Source organism: Crocuta crocuta, unplaced genomic scaffold, assembly GCF_008692635.1.
Source record: "Crocuta crocuta isolate KB4526 unplaced genomic scaffold, BGI_CrCroc_1.0 scaffold134, whole genome shotgun sequence".
Classification (NCBI taxonomy): Eukaryota; Metazoa; Chordata; class Mammalia; order Carnivora; family Hyaenidae; genus Crocuta; species Crocuta crocuta.
Window position 1 is genome coordinate 4,073,174 of NW_027530183.1, and position 21,200 is coordinate 4,094,373.

The 21,200-nt window shown below is 36.9% G+C and overlaps 1 protein-coding gene across 16 annotated transcripts in view; it reads left to right on the forward strand.

The window, feature by feature from the left end:
• Positions 1-17,113, forward strand: part of MAPK10 (mitogen-activated protein kinase 10) — a 291,326-nt gene extending 274,213 nt beyond the window's left edge. For 14 of the 16 annotated variants that reach the window (XM_077765157.1, XM_077765159.1, XM_077765164.1 and 11 more), the window contains one exon: positions 11,785-12,684. In XM_077765157.1, coding sequence (XP_077621283.1) covers positions 11,785-11,927 — 143 coding nt within the window. In that variant the 3' untranslated portion in view covers positions 11,928-12,684. Of the gene's footprint in view, positions 1-11,779 lie in introns of all 16 variants that reach the window. The other 2 variants (XM_077765169.1, XM_077765163.1) reach the window with 2 other exon arrangements.
• Positions 17,114-21,200: the final 4,087 nt, after the last annotated feature.

The following is a 21,200-nucleotide window of genomic DNA, read 5'->3' on the forward strand; positions in this document are numbered from 1 at the left end:
AAACAGTCAGATGATCCTTAGGTAGGCTTGTCAGAAAATGCTCAAGTGTGATACTGAAAGGTTGCAGAGTCTTTTTTTTTTTTTTTTTGCCTAATCCCAAGTGGTGGGTAATATTCCTGAATAGGACCTAAAGTTAGACATATAACTGCATGCTATGAATAGGCAAACCAAAGTCTTGACCAAGTAAACTCTCGCAAGTTTGCAAGAAATATACTTGGTGAATAAAACAAAAGCCTAGTTTATATAGCAGTTTGTTATTTCCAGAGGGGCTGGAAAATAAAGGCATTCCACTAAATAATTTAATGATAAATATAACACAGTCTTAGAGAATTAGAATACTGGGCCAGGGTGTATGAAATTGCTGCCAATTCAGATTCAATTTGTTTAAAAATTTTTTAATGTTTGTTTTTCAGAAAAACAGAGTACAAGTGGGGGAGGGGCAGAGAGAGAGGGAGACAAAAAGTCTAAAGCAGGCTTCAGGCTTCAAGCTGTCAGCACCAAGCCCTACACAGGGCTTGAACTCACAAAGTGAGATCATGACCTGAGTTGAAGTTGGACATTTAACCAACTGAGCCATCCAGGCTCCCCTAGATCCAATTTGTTTAAAATCAAACATATCACCCTATTTAAATTCACCCACCCCAGTAGTAAATTTTTCTCTCAATTTCCCCATTTTTATTAATTGCAGGTCTATTTTTGCAGCCTCCCACTCTGAAGTCCCTGACTGATCTTTTATTCCACACTTATATTATCACTTTCTAAATCTTAAAAATTCTGCTTGCTGGATGTCTTACATCTAATTGCTACCAGCCTTTTCCATTAATACCACTATGATTAAAGTTGTCCTGAAGTAATCTTCCTGACTTTAGTCTCTACCTAAATTGATCTTTCAAGACTATAGGCTTTGCCTCATGTACAATTTAAGCCTAATAACCTTTTCCTGATATTGATAGCCCTCTGTAATATACTCCAGGTTTTTCCACCTTTCACACTATACCTATTGTAGACTCCGATGTTCACTATATTACTTCACTGGATCCCTGCATTTTGGAATGATGTCCTTTCTAAAGTGTTTTGTTATCAAATACTACCATCTCCCAAAAATAGTTTTTATATCTGTTCTAAAAGACTTTTTATATCTTATAAAAGATTAAGCTCTTTCCTTCTTATGTTTCTNTTTTGTCAGCATTCAAGAGTCTCTCATGGTTTGCCTCTCTCCCTTTCCCCCACCATTTCCCCCCTTCTTCTCCCCCTTGTTCTCCGTCAAGTTCCTCCTAATCCTCCTATACGTGCAAACATATTTATTGTTTTTGAGAGAGAGAGAGAGAGAGAGAGTGTGTGTGTGTGTGTGTGCATGGGGGAGGGGCAGAGAGAGAAGAAGAGAGAGAATTCTAAGTAGGCTTCACGCTGTCAGCACAGAGTCTGATCTCATGAACTGTGAGATCATGACCTGAGCTGAAATCAAGAGTCAGATGCTTAGCCAATTGAGCCACCCAAATTCCCCAGTTCCTGTATTTTAAATATTGTTTTATAATGTATTGATTATAAATTCATTTGAGAAGAAAGACTGTATGTATACATCCTTGTGTACCATGCAGTGGATAAGTACTGTACCTTGCTAGTAGCTTGATAAATATTTATTAATTGAAAATTGATACTCAGTCCTTCCTTATCATGTTTCTTGGTGCTATTCCAAAGGTGGAATTCAAGACGGGATCACAGTTTTAATGCAGTATGCAATTCAGTATGTCTTGTGCCAGGAAATATTTAATCAACCTATTAATTGCCATAAAGATACATGAGCCAAGTATCAAATATATGAATTGGTGATGTTGGTTTGGAGTTTGCCCATGCTTCAGATAAAGGTTTGCTTTCAGGTGGTTATTTGGTTATTTATTCATTCTGGGAAATGTATTTTCCTAATGTGGGCCTGTTTAGTGTGTTAATGATTAACATACCACTTAAAATATGCCACTTAGGCTCTACCTACTGTGAGAAGACAAGTCATTTTTTTAAGCCATTCTAATTACATATAATAATCATGAATTATCTACCTTGTACACATGTCCTAAATGATAGGCTTAACTTAACTGGCCTAACCAGTTTATAGTTAAAATAATGTGGGTTCAATCTTCCACTACATGATTCTAAAGGACAATATTCATGGCTTAATTGTGAGAAGTCATATGTATACTATATATTACATTGCGTAATTATATAGGATATGTTTGTATGCATCATGTTGAAGCATAGGACAGCCTTGTGCTGGGGCTGTCTACTAGCTCATGAGAGCTATTTGTGTACATCTCTCCCAACTATGAGTATTGGCCTTGTGTTAGTAGCTTGGAATCCACAGGGTTTAAGATGTGGATATTGGCTCACTCTACAAATCAGGGCATCCTGGAGAGGCAATTGTTAAATTTTGATAAACAAACCATTGTATGTGTGTGTGTGTGTGTGTATGATATGCATATATGCAGTAGACTGCTGAAAGAAAAAGGAATTACTAAGAAAACTTGAAAAGTCAGCTTTTTTGCATTCTTCATTGTATTCACCATTTCTCATTAATGTTTGCACATCATATTTATTTTGTAAATAGGCAGGATGAAGTAGTAGTACAACATACACTCCCTTAATATTATTAAGTCATGGCCACACCAGGAACCTGGAAGCAAGAGAATAAGTTAATGCAGTTTCTCAGTGACAAAATTGTTCTACTGCCCAAATGCATGTTTTAGTGATACTTTTAAAATGTAAATAGGAAGTGAAATGTGCATTTGCAGAATAATATGCAGGTTTGAAATTTATTGATGGAATTGTATATAAATAAGAAATAAACCTACCTTTCAGATACATTTCTAAATAAATAATTGTACTCCTGCTATCTGATTTCACTTGCATAGTGATTTATTTTCAAGAATAGCATGGCTGTTTACCTTCTGAATTGATTTGTAAAGACAGCTAAGGGAATAGCAGTCCATGAATAGAAATTAATTTTCTTCTAGAGTATTTGTTATAAAATGTTAGAGTTGGAACAAATATAGGAGGCCATCTAATCCAAAAGTTCTTAGTCTGTTCACCATCCTTATTCCACCCAGGAAGTAAGCCTCCTATAAGTCACATTGGCTCACCAAAATATACTTATCATCAGGATGAGTAGAGATTTTTCACAATCTCTAAATGGCAGGTAAAACTGTCCAGGTGATTTTAATATAAAACTCCCCCCTCCACATTCACCATATTCCACATATTATGGCAATGTGTCACACCAAATTATAGTCACTGATCTAGTCCAATAGTATTATTTTTTTGTTTAAAAACTTCATGGTTTCTAGGTGGTTCAGTCAGTAAAGCATCTGACTCTTGGTTTCAGTTTAGGTCTTGACCTCACAGTTTTGTGGGTTCGAGCCCCACATCAGGCTTTATGCAGACAGTGTGGAGCCTGCTTGGGATTTCTCTCTTTCTCTCTCTCTCTCTCTCTTTCTCTGCCCTTCCCCCACACACCATCTCTCTCAAAATAAATAACTAAACTTAAAAAAATATTAGAAACCTCAGCCCCAAAGAAGTTAAGGCTCAAGATCACACATAAAGACAAGGATATGTCTCCGTGATTTTTTTTTAATTCCAGTACTTCTAATTCTCTGTGTCTACTTCTTTATGCATGGAAAATAATTTCCTTTAAGAAAAGCAGAATAAGGGCACCTGAGTGCCTCAGTTGGTTAAGCATCTGACTTCAGCATAGATCCTGATCTCATGGTTTGTGAATTTTAGCCCCATGTCAGGCTCTGTGCTGACACCTCAGAGCCTGGGACCTGGTTTGGATTCTGTGCCTTCCTCTCTGTCTGCCCGTCCATTACTTGTGCTCTGTCTGTTTCTCTCTCAAAAATAAATAAACATTAAAAAAATAAAAAATAAATAAACATTAAAAAATTTAAAAAAGCAGAACAACATTTTCCTTGAAATAAGAAATATCTTTTGGCTACATAACTTCTAGTTTGAGAAATTTCCATTAGCATAACTTCTTTTCATAAAAAGTATTTAGTTTATTTATTTATCTTTTTGGGGGGGTCGGGTATCATTGAAAGTAGTTGCTGTTCCTCATTTGCAGCCCTATTACTATTTTGTTACTTTTAATAGCATTTTTATTGACAAAAAATTGTAATGCTTTATTGATAGGAAACTTTTTTTTAATAATTGGACTTCTGTACTGATTTCTCCGAAGAATATATAGAAGGTAGGGATGTTCACATTGCCAGGACATCCTGAGCAAGTGAATGTTATAATCAAATTCAAGTCAGTTCAATTCCATTTAAGAGATTTTCACAAACTGTTTGGCAGAAAATTAACAACTTGAAGCCAAGGTCCATGTCTTGACTCTGCTATTTGTGTTTGGCTTTATGGTTTACAAAATTTACTTATTGCCTAAACAAAAAGAGACCTGAAAGGATCATCCAGTAAAGCCAGAAGTGGCTGCAGTCAAGAGGGTATTTATAATAGTGAAGTAGAAGAAGTCATACAGAAGCAAAGATTTTTCATGTAATACCGGGGGACTGGTTGATGTTGAACTACCATCTTTTTAAAATTTATTCTTATTTTTATATTTTTAATTTTTTAAGTGTTTATTTTTGAGAGACAGAGAGAGAGAAAGCAAGAGAGAGCAAGTGGGGTAGGGGCAGAAGGAGAGGGAGAGGGAGACAGAATCTGAAGCAGCTCCAGGCTCCAAGCTGTCAACACAGAACCTGATGCTGGGCTCAAACTCACGAACTATGAGATCATGACCTGAGCCAAAGTCGGACGCTTAATGGACTGAGCCACCCAGGTACCCCATCTGCTTTTTTTCTGAGGGACTGATTAATGGCATTTAGCAATTTCTGTGGTGTACTTATTCTCACTGTGACCTGACCAGTTTCAAGCTACCGATGTACCATCGATGAAAGCAGAGTTGGAAAGAGATGCTAACGCTAATCCTTGGCTCTCAGAAACTGCTCTAGCACGCTGCTGGACAGTACGCATGATTGTTTCATCATAGAACTATACAGAAAAGACCCATTCTCATATAATAAACAGATGCAATGGGAATTTTATAGAGGAAACATTAGAAGAGAGGACCTCTCTTAATGAATTTGTGCTATAAAAAATCAGGAACAACAGTCTAGGAAACCATAGAAATACAGTTGATAAAGATTTTGAACTTTGAGTAATTGAATGCTAACTATATAATTTGCATTCAACATTGATAAAATAAAGGCAGGCCATTCCAATATAGAAGATAGCCAGCTAACGAACAAAGGGAGAAGAAAGACAATTACAACAAAATGATTTCCCTTAATCAAAAATAGTTTACCAGTTTCACTAGTTTCATAGAAGGGTGAAATTTGCTTTCCCTCACAAAACCTATCTAGAGGAGTACACACAAAAGACACTTGGTGCTTTGTTAAACTGGGTACTTATTTTGTGCTGAACAGTAGAGATGCAGGAAGATAGGAGAAATGAAGAAGTGTGATAAGAAGTAAAAAGAAGCAAGGGAAACATGATTGCATGAAGCAATCATGTAGCAAAACTATATATAATAGTGAGATGCCTCACATGACATAACACCTAGAATGTTCCACCAATGTATGGACAATATGCTGATTATTAAAACAGATTCAGTGCGCATGCTGTGTATTTTATAAGCATAGTCTACAGTGTGATGCCTTTTATATAAAAAGTTTATTAAACACTACTTTCAGTTCTGCATCCTTCATTCAGTATTATTTATAGATGTACACTTGTGTGTTTCTGTGGGAGTTCTCTCAATATTCTTTGTATAATTTCTCTAGCTGCCACATTGTTGGTGATTTCTGTTTATTTGTGAACATCAAATTGTGTTCTTAAAACAGAGCCTCATCTCAGCTCAGTCCTATCTCATCCTTGTTTGATCAATACTCAACTTTAACTGTGACAATCAGAACATGTCCATATAAACAGCTCCAGCCAGGAGAGGAGAAAAACCTTATCTCAAGAGAAGATCAGGACTATTATGTAGAGATGCTTTTAAATACTTTTTGATTTGAATACTTGGGTATTTTGGTTAATTATCACACTCATGAGATGTATATGTCTTCATTTGAACCATTTGGTCTCCAATCCATTGACAGTGAGACTTCTTATTCATTCAATCATTTGTATTTCTATATACTAACAATGAACAGAAAACAATTCCATTTACAATAACATCAAAAAGAATAAAATACAAACAAATTTAATTAAAGAAGTGCAAATTTTTTTGTTCTGAAAACTACAGAACATTGTTGAAAGAAATTAAATACCTAAATGATGGAAAGAGATTCCATTCATTCACTGATTAAATATTGTTAAGATGACAATACTCTCCCAATTGATCTACAGATTAAACATAATACTCATTACAGTCACAGCTGCCTTTTTCTTTGCTAAAATTGACAGGCTGTTCTTAAAATTCACATGGAAATATGGGGGATACAGAATAGCCAAAACAATCTTGAGGAAAAAAAACAAAGTTGGAGGATTCACACTTCTTGATTTCAGAATTTATCACATACTGCAGTGTTCATGACAATGTGATATTTGTCTGAAGATATACATGTAGATCAATGAAATAAAATTGAGAATCTAGAAATAAACACTTATATTTATGAACGATTGATTTGTAGTAAGGATTTTAAGACGACTTCATGGACAAAGAATTATCTTTTCAATAAATGGTGATAGAACTGCTAGATATCGGGGCGCCTGGGTGGCTTAGTCGGTTAAGCGTCCGACTTTCGCTTAGGTCATGATCTCGCGGTTCGTGGGTTCGAGCCCCGCGTCGNTGAAGGTAGACTCTTCATATAGTACATAAGAATAAATTCAAAATAGATCAGACTTAAGTGTTAAAAGCTAAAATTATAAAGCTCTTATAAGAAAACATAGGAGTAAATCTTGATCTTGAGTTAGGAAATGATTTCTTAGATATGACACTAAAGCTCAGTTGCTAAGGGAAAAATAGGTAAATTCAACTTCATCAAAATTAAAAACGTGTGCATCAAAAGACACCATTAAGAAAGTGAAAAGATAATTTATAGAATAGGAAGAAAACATTTGAAAATCTTTAAATTTTTAAAAAATGTTTTATTTATTTCTGAGAGACAGAGAGAGACAGTGTGAGCAGGGGAGGGTCAGAGAGAGAGGGAGACACAGAATCTGAAGCAGGCTCCAGGCTCTGAGCTAGCTGTCACCACAGAGCCTGACACGGGGCTCAAACCCTCCACGTACTGTGAGATCATGACCTGAGCTGAAGTCGGACGCTTAACTGACTGAGCCACCTAAGCACCCCTGCAAATCTTATATAGTAAGAGACTTTGTATCCTGAATACATAAAGAACTCTTACAACTCAGTAAAAAAGAAAATAACAATTTAAAAAATGGCCTTAAGATCTGAATAGACACTTATCAAAGAAGGTATATAAATGGCCAACAAGCATATGAAAAGATACTCAATATCATTAGCCATTAAGCAAATACAGATCAAACCACAATGAAATACCATTTAACATACACCAGGATGGCTATAATAAAAAAGATAATGAGGAGTACTGGAAAGGATAAGGGAAAATTTGGACCCTCATACACCACTGTTAGGAATGTAAACTGGTATAGCCAGTTTGAAAACAGTTTTTCAGTTCCTCAAATGTTAAACATAGAGTTATTCTATGACCCATCAACTCCGGTCTTTAAGTTTAGAAATAAAAACTTGCATGTGAATGTTCATAACAACATTATTCATAATAGCCAGAAATAGAAACAACTTAAATGTCTATCAAATGCCCTTCAACTAAGAAATAGGCAAACAAAAGTGATATATCCATACATTAGAATATATTTCAGTACTAAAAAAAGATGAAGTATTGCTATATGCTACAGCATTAAGAACCTTGAAAACATTGTGCTATACGAAAGGAGAAAGTCACAAAAGTTGACATTTATATGGTTCCATTTATATGGTATGTCCAGAATAGGCAGTCTTATAGACAGAAAGTGGGTTAATCATTGCTTATGCCTGGTGGATAAGTAAGAATCAGGGTAGAGGGTTTCCTGTCGGGGTGATGAAAACATCACAGAATTGTTTGTGGCGACAGTTGCACAACTTTGTGCATATCCTAAAAATGATTGAATTGTGCAAATTAAATTTGTGAATTACATCTCAAAAAAGCTGTTACGAAAAGGTATATGAGCAATATTTCATATTTTAAGTCAGAAGTAAATCTAAACGATAGTATAATGATTTGGAAGTTATGTGTAGTATAGGAAATATGTCATTCAAGAGGTGAATGGACAATATGAGCAAAGCCATCTCACTCTGTCAGCCCACAATTGATTGAGCCTTTTTTAGAGTTCTGTGTCCAGTTTTCATCTCTATCCTTTAATATGGATGTGGAAAATTGAAGATTCTGGGAAGTCAATCATAGTTATGTTAAATTATTATTGACCAAAATTTATGAAAACACATGAGGATGTCTGTATAATTTAATCCAGATTGTGGTGGGGAGGATAGAGCTAGGCATTTGGGTTATGTAAGGAAGTCAAAGGTTGTCTGCTAGTATATGAAATTTATTAATATATGTCAGGAGAAGAAATGGAGGTGCTCTGCATCATATCTATAAAGGATACAATTAAGTAAAGTTGGAGCTTTACTTTGAAAGAACATTACACATTGTTCTGATAATGAGCATTAATTATTTATAGGTAGATGTTAACAGGAGCTTTAAAAGTCTCAAGACATTCAAGATTAAGAGGTATTCATCCTTTTAAGAGTTTAAAGAACATTAAAAATGCATAAGCTTTTTATGTATATAAAAATATCTGGATACAAAAGAATATATATTAAATAATCACAATTAGAGAAACTTCATAGCAAAAACACTGGAAGGAAATATACCCAAAGTTTAAGTTATTATTTATTTGAGAATCAGTGCCTATTGTTATGTCCTTTTTCGTATATTGTTTCACATCCCCCATAATTTACATAAATATGCTTATAATCAACAAATAAAAATGTAAAAATCATAAAATACATATAATCTTTCTTAGCTTATGTGTATGGGTCCTTTCCACATAATGTGACATCTTTCTAAGAATTTTTAAAATATTTATTTATTTTTGAGAGAGAGAGGGAGAAAGAGAGAGAGAAAACATGAATGGGGGAAAGGCAGAAAGACAGGGAGACAGAGAATCTGAAGCAGGCTTCAAGCTCTGAGCTGTCAGCACAGAGCCCGACGTGGGGCTCAAACTCACAAACTGTAAGATCATGTCATGAGCCAAAGTCGGACACTTAACCAATTGAGCCACCCAGGTGCCCCAGCTAATGCCACATCCTAATCACATTTTTTTTCATAGGAAATGTTTACTCCAAGAGCAAAGACATTGTGTTAGCCTCTCCATAGATTTAAAAAATTTATTTTTTATTTTGAGTATAGTTGACACACAATGTTATAGTAGTTTCAGGTGTACAACATAGTGATTCAACATCTCTATACTTCATCCTCTGCTCACCATAGTGTTGTTGTCCATCTGTCACCTTACAACGTTATTACAATACTATTGAGTATATTCCCAATGTTGCACCTTTTATTCCTGTGACTTACTCATTCCATAACTAGAAGCCAGTATCCCCTACTCCCCTTCATCCATTTGCCAATCCTCCCACTATTCTGCCTTCTGGAAACCTATTTGTTTTCTGTATTTATAGGTCTTATTCGGCTCTTTGTTTCTTTGTGCACTTGTTTTGTTTTTTACATTACACATAGAGTAAAATCATATGGTATTTGTCTTTCTCAGTTTTATTTATTCCACTTAGCATTTTACCCTCTAAGTCCATCCATGTTGTCACAAATGGCATAATCTCATCCCTTTTAATGGCTGTGTAATATTTCCTTGTATGTATATATACATATGAAAGTGTATATACATATATATGTATATGTATATGTATATATACCAGATCTTCCTTACCCATTTGATGGACACTTAGATTGCTTCAATATTTTGGCTATTGTAAATAATATTGCAATAAACATAGGGGTGTATGTGTCTTCAAATTAGTGTTGTTTCCTTTGGGTAAATACCCAGTAGTGGAATTATTGGATTATATGATATTTCTATTTTTTTGAGGAAAATCCATACTTTTTTCTACAGCAGCTGACCAGTTTACATTCCTATCAATAGTACATTTGGGTTAGGTTTTTTCCATGTTCTCACCAACACTTGCTATTTCTTGTCTTTTTTATCCTAGCCATTTTGACAAGTGTGAGGTGATATATCTTTGTAGTTTGCTTTGCATTTCCCTGATGATAATGATGTTGAGCATCTTTTCATATGTTTGTGGGTCATCCATACGTTGTCTTTGGAAAAAATGTCTATTCAGGTTCTCTGCCCATCTTTTAATCAGATGGTTTGATTTTTTCATGTTGAGTCATATATGTTCTTCATAGATTTTTTCCTGATTTATTAGATCTTTGTGAAAGCAAATACTGTAACTTATTTTAGATTTGTTATTTTTCTCCAAACATACCTTGCTCAGATATTTTCTCAAATAAGATAACATTTTTAATGAGAATTCTTCACCTCTAATTTTATTAGGTGATTTAAACTATAGATATTTTTAGTAGCAGACTATTTCACAAAGTGTGCATTTTACCACCTATTTGGGGCCCCTGGGGGGCTCAGTTGGTTGAGCATCCGACTCTTGATTTAGGCTCAGATCATGACCCCAGGGCTGTGGGATTAAGCCCTGCATCAGGCTCCATGCTCAGCATGGAGCTTGGTATTCTTCCCCCCAAACTCTTACTCAGTTTGTCTCCCTCTCCCCTGCTCATGTACTTACTGGATGATTACCATGTGCACGTTTCTTCTCAGAGTTTCAAAATCTTTATATTCCCACAGAGCAGATAAATAAAATACTTTTTTCAAGTTAACTTAATAATTCAGAGTTCTTGTTTGTGTATTGCCAGGTAAGCGAACCTGCTGGTAAGTAAACACAAAATCAAAATGTGTGCTCTTGCTTCTTCTTCTTCTATTGTGATGATGATGATGATGATGATGATGTTGATGATGATAATGATGTCGTCTATGGTAACTTTCACTGAAAGTCCTACTTAGCTTTTCTGTATGGATTTTAAGTTTAAAATCACTTTAATGACTATAACAAAATTTACTTAATATTCCTTATTTTTCAAGATCTGTAGTCTTCCAAGTAATTCTGAGTTTTGGGTTTCACCTCAGCCCTTATTTTTGGGATTGGACCCTCACACGCGTTTGTTGTAAAAGCCCTACATTAAAAATATCCAGGTTGAGATCATTACATTAAAAGGTTTTTCTCATCTCTCTTCGCCATAGGACAGTGGTCTTCAGCCTTTGACCACACAGTGCCCGGGAGCTTTAAAAACTGCAAATGTCTTAGCTTCATGCAGGTCAATTACATTACAATACTGGAGATGGGAGGGGTGACTGGGTTTTTTAGTGGGGTATTTTTGTTTGTTTGTTTTTGTTTTCTATAAAGAGCATTACAGGTGGGTTCCAAGGTAGAGTGGATAACTTGTGACCAGGAACTTACGTTGTTACGTTTTGATTTTCACCATCTAATACAGAGCCCTGGATTAGTTGTGCTATGAAGGCCTGCCAAATGAACGATGGCCTAAACATCACCTCTTGTATTTGCCTGCATCCCGAGTGACACTGAGTCTAGTTCCAGATTTAGTCATGTTGGTCTTTATTTTCTTAGCACAGGTGCAGCAGTGAACAGCAGTGAGAGTCTCCCTCCATCTTCGTCTGTCAATGACATCTCCTCCATGTCCACCGACCAGACCCTGGCATCTGACACTGACAGCAGCCTGGAAGCCTCAGCAGGACCCCTGGGTTGTTGCAGGTGACTAGCCGCCTGCCTGCGAAACCCAGCGTTCTTCAGGAGATGATGCGATGGAACACACACACACACACGCAGACACTCATGCACACACGCAAACACAGACACGCAACTTTAAGAACAGCAAGGGAGAGAATCCAAGCCTAAAATTGAAACAAATCTTTCAGCCTGCTTTCTTCTCCAGAGTTCTGTATTGCAGCTAAGCTAAATGTATATTTAACTTCTAGTTGCTCTTGCTTTGGTCTTCCTCCAATGACGCTTACTACAGAAAGCTACTCAAATACAATTAGAAAAGCCTTTTCCATAAAGTGTAATTTTAATGGCTGCAAAATCAGCAACCTGTAACTGCCCTTTCAAATGGCATGACAAGGTGTGCAGTGGCCCCATCCAGCATGTGTGTGTCTCTATCTTGCATCTACCTGCTCCTTTTGGCCTAGTCAGATGGATGTAGATACAGATCCGCATGTGTCTGTATTCATACAACACTACTTACTTAGAGACGCTACTGTCAGTGTCCTCAGGGCTCTACCAAGACATCACGCACTGGGGTACCACACGGTCCATTTCATGTGATCTATTACTCTGACATAAACCCATCTGTAATATATTGCCAGTATATAAGCTATTTAGTTTGTTAATTGATTAAGCTGTATGTCTTATAAGAAAACATGTAAAGGGGGAAAATATGGGGGGAGTGAGCTCTCTCGGACCCTTGAAGATGTAGCTTCCAAATTTGAACTGATTAAATGGCACCTGTATACCGATTTGTAGAAAGAACATATGTGATGCTTATGTACAGTGCGGGGGCGGGAAGGGGTAACAGTTTCCAGGTACTAAATGGCTTGGCCTTTAGAGGGAAGGTGGGGTAAAAAGCTGAGGGTTCTTTCTCTGACACTGAACTGGTAGGAGAGACTAGAGTATAGCATTTCAGTGTGGAGGAACACCTCAAGGAGATTATTACCCAGATATAAGGAGACACCGACATCCATCTTTTAGAGAGTAGACCTCATTTGTCATTTACCAATTATGTGTCACATCTGGACAGAGAGTGGCAGGTGGTGAGTCAGGGTTATTGTGTCCATATCTGATGGTAAGAACCCCTCTCTGGAACAGAGTGGAATTGCCTCTGAATGATGTGCTTAACAGAAAATGAACCTACGTAGACTATTTTCAGATTGTGGGTTGTGTTTTCCATGAGTGTGCTACTTCCCAGGTTTATACCCTGCCATGGTTTTATTTTGAGAAGAAATGTTACTTTCCTCTTCTGGAATAAAAAAGAAATATTAGTTACTTAAACTTAAAAACAAACAAAAACAACCCAAAACACGGGGTGATCCTCAGGTCAGCATTTGCAAACATTTCCACAGACGTTACTATTCCTCAGGGGTTTCCCTGACTCCTCAATATGGCTGATGTTTCATGTTTATTTATTTTCATAAATTGGAACAATTCAAGAAGGGCTGAAAATCTGAGTTTTGTATTGCAGTTGATGTGACAGCAATAACTCTTCCCATAAGTTACTGCTGCTAACTAGCTTTAGCAATAGGAGTTTGTCTTAAAAGCCATGAAGCATTTGTGTCAATGTTTAGCAAAATCACCTGAGCTTAGCTCAAATCAAAAGAAAGTGCTTTCCCGAGCACTTAAGAAGGCACTGTGAAACATCTTGGTTATATACAAGGCGATACCAGGTGACTCTCAGCAATAATAGGACCAGGTGGAGGCTTCCCTTCTTATTCACTTTGGTGAAGTACCCATCACAGTTATTTGCACTCTGACCCTTTTGGTGCTCACCAGTGTGGTGGTATTTCACCTGAAGAAGAAGTGAAACACACGAAATGGACTGTTGATGAGCGGGATATGACTGGCAAATGGAATCCCTTCAAAAATAGAGCAAACAAGAATGCTAGTGCTCTGAAAATTGCCTTAAACACAACAATAGGGAAGCTTTGTTTCAAGCAATAGAGCCAACCCCCACCATTACCATGTGAGCAATGCTGCCATTTATGGGATTGCTTCACAATAGGATTTGTGACAAGAGGTCATTTGTTTAAAATGGGGAGGAAAAAAACCAGCCTGTGTAGCTTGTCCCCTGGAATAAAAGTGGCCCGGCTCCTTTCTCTTGCTGCCATTCTTTTTGGTTAATATTGCAGACAACTTGATGTTAAAAATACCTCCGCCTTCATGTGGGCTCTCTCACTTTTCCTTCTGTCACACTTCCCACTCCCCACTTTTAAAAAAACTTCTTCTTTACTTACCTCCTTTCTCTGTTTTGTTCTCTCACTACACCTGTGTCCTCTCTCTCTATGCCTAACCTTCTAGCACATGCGATTAAGTGCCAGGAACAGGCAGCTGTTTGTTGCAAGCGTAATCTCATTAGCCACAAATGGAATCAAAAGACAGAAGGAAATCTCCAGCCAGCATGACAGTTACACGATCTCCTGGGTATGCAGAAATGGTGATTTTTTTGCCCACCCAGAATAAACCAAACAAGAATCAGGCTAATGTTCCCTTGCTATTGCTTACCTTCCCTAAACTCCACTAGTCTGATCTCTCCTGTTGCATGGCTCTTAGGAGCTGATCACTTTTAGCCAGATCTTCCTTACAGACAAGAAAAAAATGGAATAAATCCCTCAGATTGAAATATCATGTACAAACAAAGCTAAGGGTTTGGCTTCTTGAATGCTTATAAGATTAGTTTTACTGGGTTATCAAAACAAGATAGGTCATAGGAGAACAACAAGAATTTTCATTTCAAAAGTGCAACAGTCATCATCTTGGGTCTACTTTATTATAATACCTCCAGGGGATGGTTCTGTTATTATCCAATTTTCAGAATGTATTATGTTCTGCACTGAGTTTTTACTTTACAAACAAAAACAGATGTTTCCTGTGGAGTCACCTGTTAATTTCAAAGGACTCTCTTGCTTTTCAGACAAGAAAGTGTCAAGTCCCCTGGACTCTATCCCTGGGAGAAGCGAAGGTCCTGTCTGTGGTTGGGGTTCATTGTGAATATGAGGTTGGCTGTCTGAGGGGCCTAACCTTCTATCACTTCCTATAAAAGCTGATGGTTTCGCAGTGATCCTTAATGAAATACTTTGTAGGATTTTGTCAGAGGGAGAGCTGTGTACCCACATACAGGAGGAATTAAGTTGTTGGGAGAGCGTGGCAAAACAATATCACTTTGCTATGTTTATTGTTCAGTCAGCATGCTCATTTTTTTCAAGAGGGATGGATTGGCCTTACAACCAAATTTTCTTGTGGAATAAAAACTGCTAATAATCTTGCATCTTCAAGAATCTGATGACAGAGCTTTGTAGGAATGTATACTAGAGGTGGACCAGGTCCTGGCCAATTCCCTCCAATTGGAGTAAGCTATTTAATTGAGGGCTGAGGAGGTAATAGTTTCTTTGTTTTTGTTTTTTTCCCCAACCTGTTATCATTATCAGAAAATGTTATCTAAGGATACTGATAGTAGCTGACTGATAAATCATAAAATAGGTCTTGACAAAGGGAATAAGTGGAATAGGTAAGAATACATCAATCCTTTAATGACCTGCTAGGGGAAAAATGAGCAAAACTGACTTTAAATTTTAAATATTCATACAAAATCTAAATTCTACAAAGTCCACTTCTTTTTAACTCTCAACATATGATAATCTAAATCTTAAAAGCATTATGCTCTGTAAAGAATGTGGTCAGCTAGCTTTGCTGAAAAAATTTGTCTTTTACAGCTCAGATAAAGGCATAATATTGTCCCTGTAATCTTTGATCCTGATCACTTTGGGTCTGAAGAGGGACCCTTTTCCCCACCCCCAACCTCCCCCCAACATTTTACTTGTGAGTCCTACATTTTCTCCAGATAAAATTAAACCAAGCAGGAATACTCCTTTCTATAAAAACAACAAACAAGTTACAATGTAAATAGTTATATTAGTTATTTTCCATGTGACTAAAATATAAGATTTTGTTATTTCTTTTGGCACTTAGACAGGTCTTTCTTTGTCTGAAATGGTTCACTTTGACCCATTTCCTTGGTCAGTCAAGAGGAAGTGGAAGGCTTCTGTTTGTATGTGGACTTCTGTATATCTGACTTGATTATGTGGGACCAATGGCCAGTATATTCTAAAAAAAACTCCCAACCCTTGTCTACCATTAAACTGTTCACCTTGCCATGTCTATTTCGCAAGAAGACCTAACTTGCACATGCCTGTTATTCTGCATGATTGGACTCAAGAGACTATTACCAATGATAAGAATTGTGCTATCTCAGTGTTTATAAAATGGACTTCACTCACACCCACATTCATATACACGTCACCTTTATAGTCCTAGGTCAATCCAGGAAGGCAAAACCACGCATGTCCAATTTCTTTGCAAGGTCTTAGTGGTGAGAACTAAATGTCAGCCTGATGGATCAAATGCAATCTCAGTGATGTTTAATAAGGATTTTAAATTATTTAAATCATATCTGTGTTCCTTCTCACTCTTTTTCATTTCTATTAATGCCCTTTACCTTCAAAATGTCGGTGGAACAAGAGGGTGAGTGGGGGAGAACTTCGGCTGTTTTAGACTCTTTGTAGGTGGATGCTGAGTCGATACATTGTGATTTCTGTTTCTTATGAATTATTAAAAACCAGAGCAAATCTGCTTCCCTAAACATAAAACCAAATCAAAACCCAGACTTTGTTGGAGTTTGCCTGTTGAAAATGGTTATTGTGCTGCTCGTTGTCTTGGGTTTCATGTCCTGACAGGAACTCTGACGCGTCTCACATGGTATCATATGTGATCTGATTGTGTCAGGGAATAAATAAGAAATGGGGAATGACCCACCTTCTCACTATGGATAAAGAGCATGTAATATGTATGTGACCATGTAGAAGACTATGTTTGAGACTGGTTTCTTCTAAAAATGACCTTCATTTCTGTCTGCAGATATTAGGTGTATATCTGCAATTCAGTAAGTTTCTTCCAAGGCATAAAATTAATGAAGGGGGAAAATCATTTTCTGTGAAGATGAGATGAGTAGCACAGGATTAAATATCCTTAAATTAATTTATCAGAATTGCTAATCAGTTTAATTGTTACCCAAGAGAGAAGATAAGTGGGTTTTTTGTCCATGTAGGCAACCCTAATCTCAAACTCCTTTGTGAACTAAAAAAATAAATAAATAATATTTTGTGGCTTGGGATGGAAGTCACTGAATCTATGTTAATTTAGCTGAAAGTGTCTGAAAATGTCAATCAATGGCCTATTTCTGTAAGTAAAACATTTTATTTAACCAATTCACTATTAGAAAACCTGGATGATAAACATATTTAATCTTTGGAGTTAGCACAATTTATCCTTTTATTTATAAGGAAAATAGATGCCAAATGCCTTTTGCATCTCTGGCATAGCTTCTATTCCATTTTTAAACCACAAATCTTTACTCTGTTAATAAAGTAAGTTTTAAAATGGTCACATATAGGTACCTGAAAATACCTGCAATATTAAGAATGAAAATTGCATTCCAGTAGATTGCTCATGGAGAGAAAGGGTGAGAAGGAGTTATTGGTGAATACTAGGTGCCATAAAAAGTTACCAAATATTTGGATAATTTGGCCTACTTTGCACCGAGAAGAAAGGACTCTTGAAAATCACCTGTTTTGCAGCTATTTATGTAACAACCAATCTAGAAAGATGGTTCTGTTTGCCCAAGAGCTGCACTGGGTTTTACACAAGGTGGAGGTTTTCGATATTACCCGTTCATCAGAATGGTGATTCATACTTGCAGCATGCCTTTCCCGAGGGTTTTGAAAGGCATGCCTCGAAGACATTCGCAGTTAGTGAAGCACGATGATAATCCCACTATCTCAGATCACATCATGTCGGGGACCACTGCATGGGGCAAGTTGTATCTCTCAGCTCTAGACTGAATCCCATCTGCTCAGCTTCTGTAAAACAGAAGTGTGTTCTGTGTTACTGAAAACAAGCTATGGAAATGGACATTTCTCAAACACATAAAAAGTGATGACATACACACAAAGAAGAGTCAAATACCTGTTTGGAACTTCCCACCCTTTTTATGTCACATATTTCTTGCTTAAAAGTCATGCTTATTCTGGTGTAAAAGCCAACATAAAATAAGTGTGAAATGTAATTTTAGAGCATCAAATATCCATGGAGTGGGTGACTTCACCTCCTTGTTGCTGAACTTCTGGTTGCCATCCTTCCCTGGAGTTTGTCTGGAATCTTTCTGTTTGCCCAGCAATCTAGACTGTTTGTAACTCAAAAGCAGATGCAAAATGTTACTCATTTTAAAAACATTCCACACTCTCCCTAGGAAAATTCCTCACACATGATTGGTTCTTCTCCATTTATATTGTGAAAATATTTCTATGAACGATTTTGCACAAGATCAATTTTTATGACCCAAGTAATATTTTGGATAGACTAAGGGAACTAGAAATATTAAAGTATTTCTTTCATAAAAGTAAGATTTCCAAAAGCAGTTGCTTCTTCCTTAATGTTAATACATTTCAAACTTGTATTTGGTGCAAATTAAGCTCAAAGAAAGCAGCTCTGAATTTCTATTTTAATTTCTGAGCTAAATTTTCAAGTAGTACCTTCCTCTCCAGAAACATTTATGGAACATCTGTCTATGGGTCCTAGGTAGGAGACAAATACAACATAGTCTTTATCCTCAAAATTTCAGAGTAAATACATCTTTCAGCGTAAAAATGATTATAGCAAACTACTTTTATCTCAGTTTTTAACTTTCTTTTAAAATAACAATGTGTTGAAATTAGTGGAGTAACTTGAAAGAGTCCATTTTTCTCATTCCCTTAAAGCAGTGAAGCAAGAAATCTGCTTCTTTCAATGTTATCACTGTGTCTAAATAAATCAGGATAAGAGAATTTTGGATATTTTCCATGACATTACAGGAGATGAAACGATTTTTACAATATATTTTTGAAAAATAGCATATTGATAAAAATACAAGTAGACCTGCATTAACTCAGTGAGGAGATACAAGTTAATCTGGACTTTTGTTCCTTTAATTGAAAGGCAGACTTCTATCTTTTGATGTTTTAAACAAATGCCAGGTCTCTGGAAAAAGGGAGAAATGTGATGACATCCTGAGACCTTATTAATGACTTATGATATTGGTATCTTGAAAAAAATAGATAAAGGTTTCAGAAGCTAAAAAATAAAACCAAAAAACAACATGATGTTTCTTTTTTGCATCACATGAGGTTTAATTTCATACAGTTTCTTCTGAGAGTGGGTAAGCCTGGAGGCTAAGCTTGAGGCTCATTTCTGGCACCAAAATCTTCAAATCAGGAAATGACATCACAACAGATCCTGGAGTCTCTCTGCAGCCATACTCTCATACAAAGCCAAGTCTCGGAGCTTTGTTCAGCCAGTGGATAATGGCTGGAGTCTTAAAATGACTTAAGAGAATTTAATCATGATTTCCTATTAAAAATTTCCAACTCAGAACATCCCTGAATATCTAAACCAGAAATTTAACATTGAGCTCTGAACGTTCACTCACTGATTCATGTCACAGATATTGATTGAGCACTTCAATCTCCCAAGGACTGTTCTTGACACACACAGTTGTGATCAATTTGAGCAACCTTCCTGCCTTCATGTAGTCTCATGCTAATTGGGGAATAAGGTAGTAGAAAGCATTAAGAAACAAAATAGACAAGGTTAAAAGGATAAAGTATGATGGGGCACCTGGGTAGCTCAGTCAGTTGAACATCTGACCCTTGATTTTGGCTCAAGTCATGATCTCACAATTCGTGGTTTCAAGCCCTGTGCCAGGCCATATGCTGACAGCGCAGGGCTTGCTTGGGATTCAGTTTCTCTCTGCCCCTCCCACTCATGCTCGCTCGCTCTCTCTCTCTCTCTTTCTCTCAACTAAATAAATAAACATTTTAATAAAAGGATAAGACATGATAAAGGATGCTATTTAGATGAGATGATCACCTCTCCAAAAAGGTGATATTTGAACAGAGACCCAAATAAGATGAAGTGTGAACCATATTAGTATCTGAGGCTAAAGCAAGTGCAAAGGCCCTGGAAAAAGAGCTTGTTTATCTGCATAAGGAATGACAAGAATCTTATGCATGAAGCAGAACGGACAAGAAAAGATGTGTTCATAAGTGAAACAAGAGGTAGGCAGAGGTCAGAGCATGGCAAGATCTTGGGACTTTATTCTAAATATAGGAAAATGATGGATAGATTTGAGCAGGGAAATAATAATCTAAATTTTGTTTAAAAAACTTTTAAAAAATGTTTTATTTATTTCTGAGACAGAGAGACAGCGTGAGCAGGGGTGGGTCAGGGAGAGAGGGAGACACAGAATCTGAAGCAGGCTTCAGGCTCTGAGCTAGCTGTCAGCACAAAGCCCGACTTGGGGCTCGAACCCACAAACCATGTGATCATGACCTGAGCCGAAGTCGGATGCTCAACTGACTGAGCCACCCAGGCGCCCCTAAATTTTGTTTTTTAAAGGATTCCTCTGGCTGTTGAGTAGTAGAAGAAAGATAAAAATAGGAGCAAAAAGGCTTTTGTAAGATATAATTGTAGTACAAAAAAGACACAATGGGCCTTGGACCTGAGAGGGGAGGGGCAGAGAAGAGGTTTGTTCAGGAAATAACTAAGGATATATTGTGAAGGCAGAATTGACAAAATTTGCTGATGGGTTGATATGTGATATGAAAGACACAGATCAGGATGACCCCAGACTTTTCAAAAATTGAAATCATGAAGTAAATTATGATGCGGTTGATTGAAATGGTAGACAGTGGGTTAGGAGCATATCTGGGGAGGAAATCATAACTTGTTTTGGAAATGTCAGTTGGAGATACTTGTTAGATCTCCTAGTGAAGTAGCAGGAGTATCTACAAGGCTGGAGTAAGGAAAGAGGTTCAGCTGAAACATAAATCTGAGCATAATCAAGGGCTCCTGGGTGGCTCAGTCAGTTAAGCATCTGACCAGCTCACATCATGATCTCATGGTCCATGAGTTCAAGCCCCATGTTGGGCTCTGTGCTGACAATGCAGAGCCTGGACCCTGCTTCAGATTCTGTGTTTCCTCCTCCCTCTGCCCCCTCCTCTGCTTGCACTCTGTCTCTCTGTTTCAAAAATAAATAAACATTAAAAAATTAAAAACAAAATCTTATCACAATTCACTTATATTATTTATAACCATGAAACTGTATAGACCACCAAGAAACTGAGTGTAGATAAAGAAGAGAAGTCCAAGGATGGAGGCGTCTCTTGTTTCA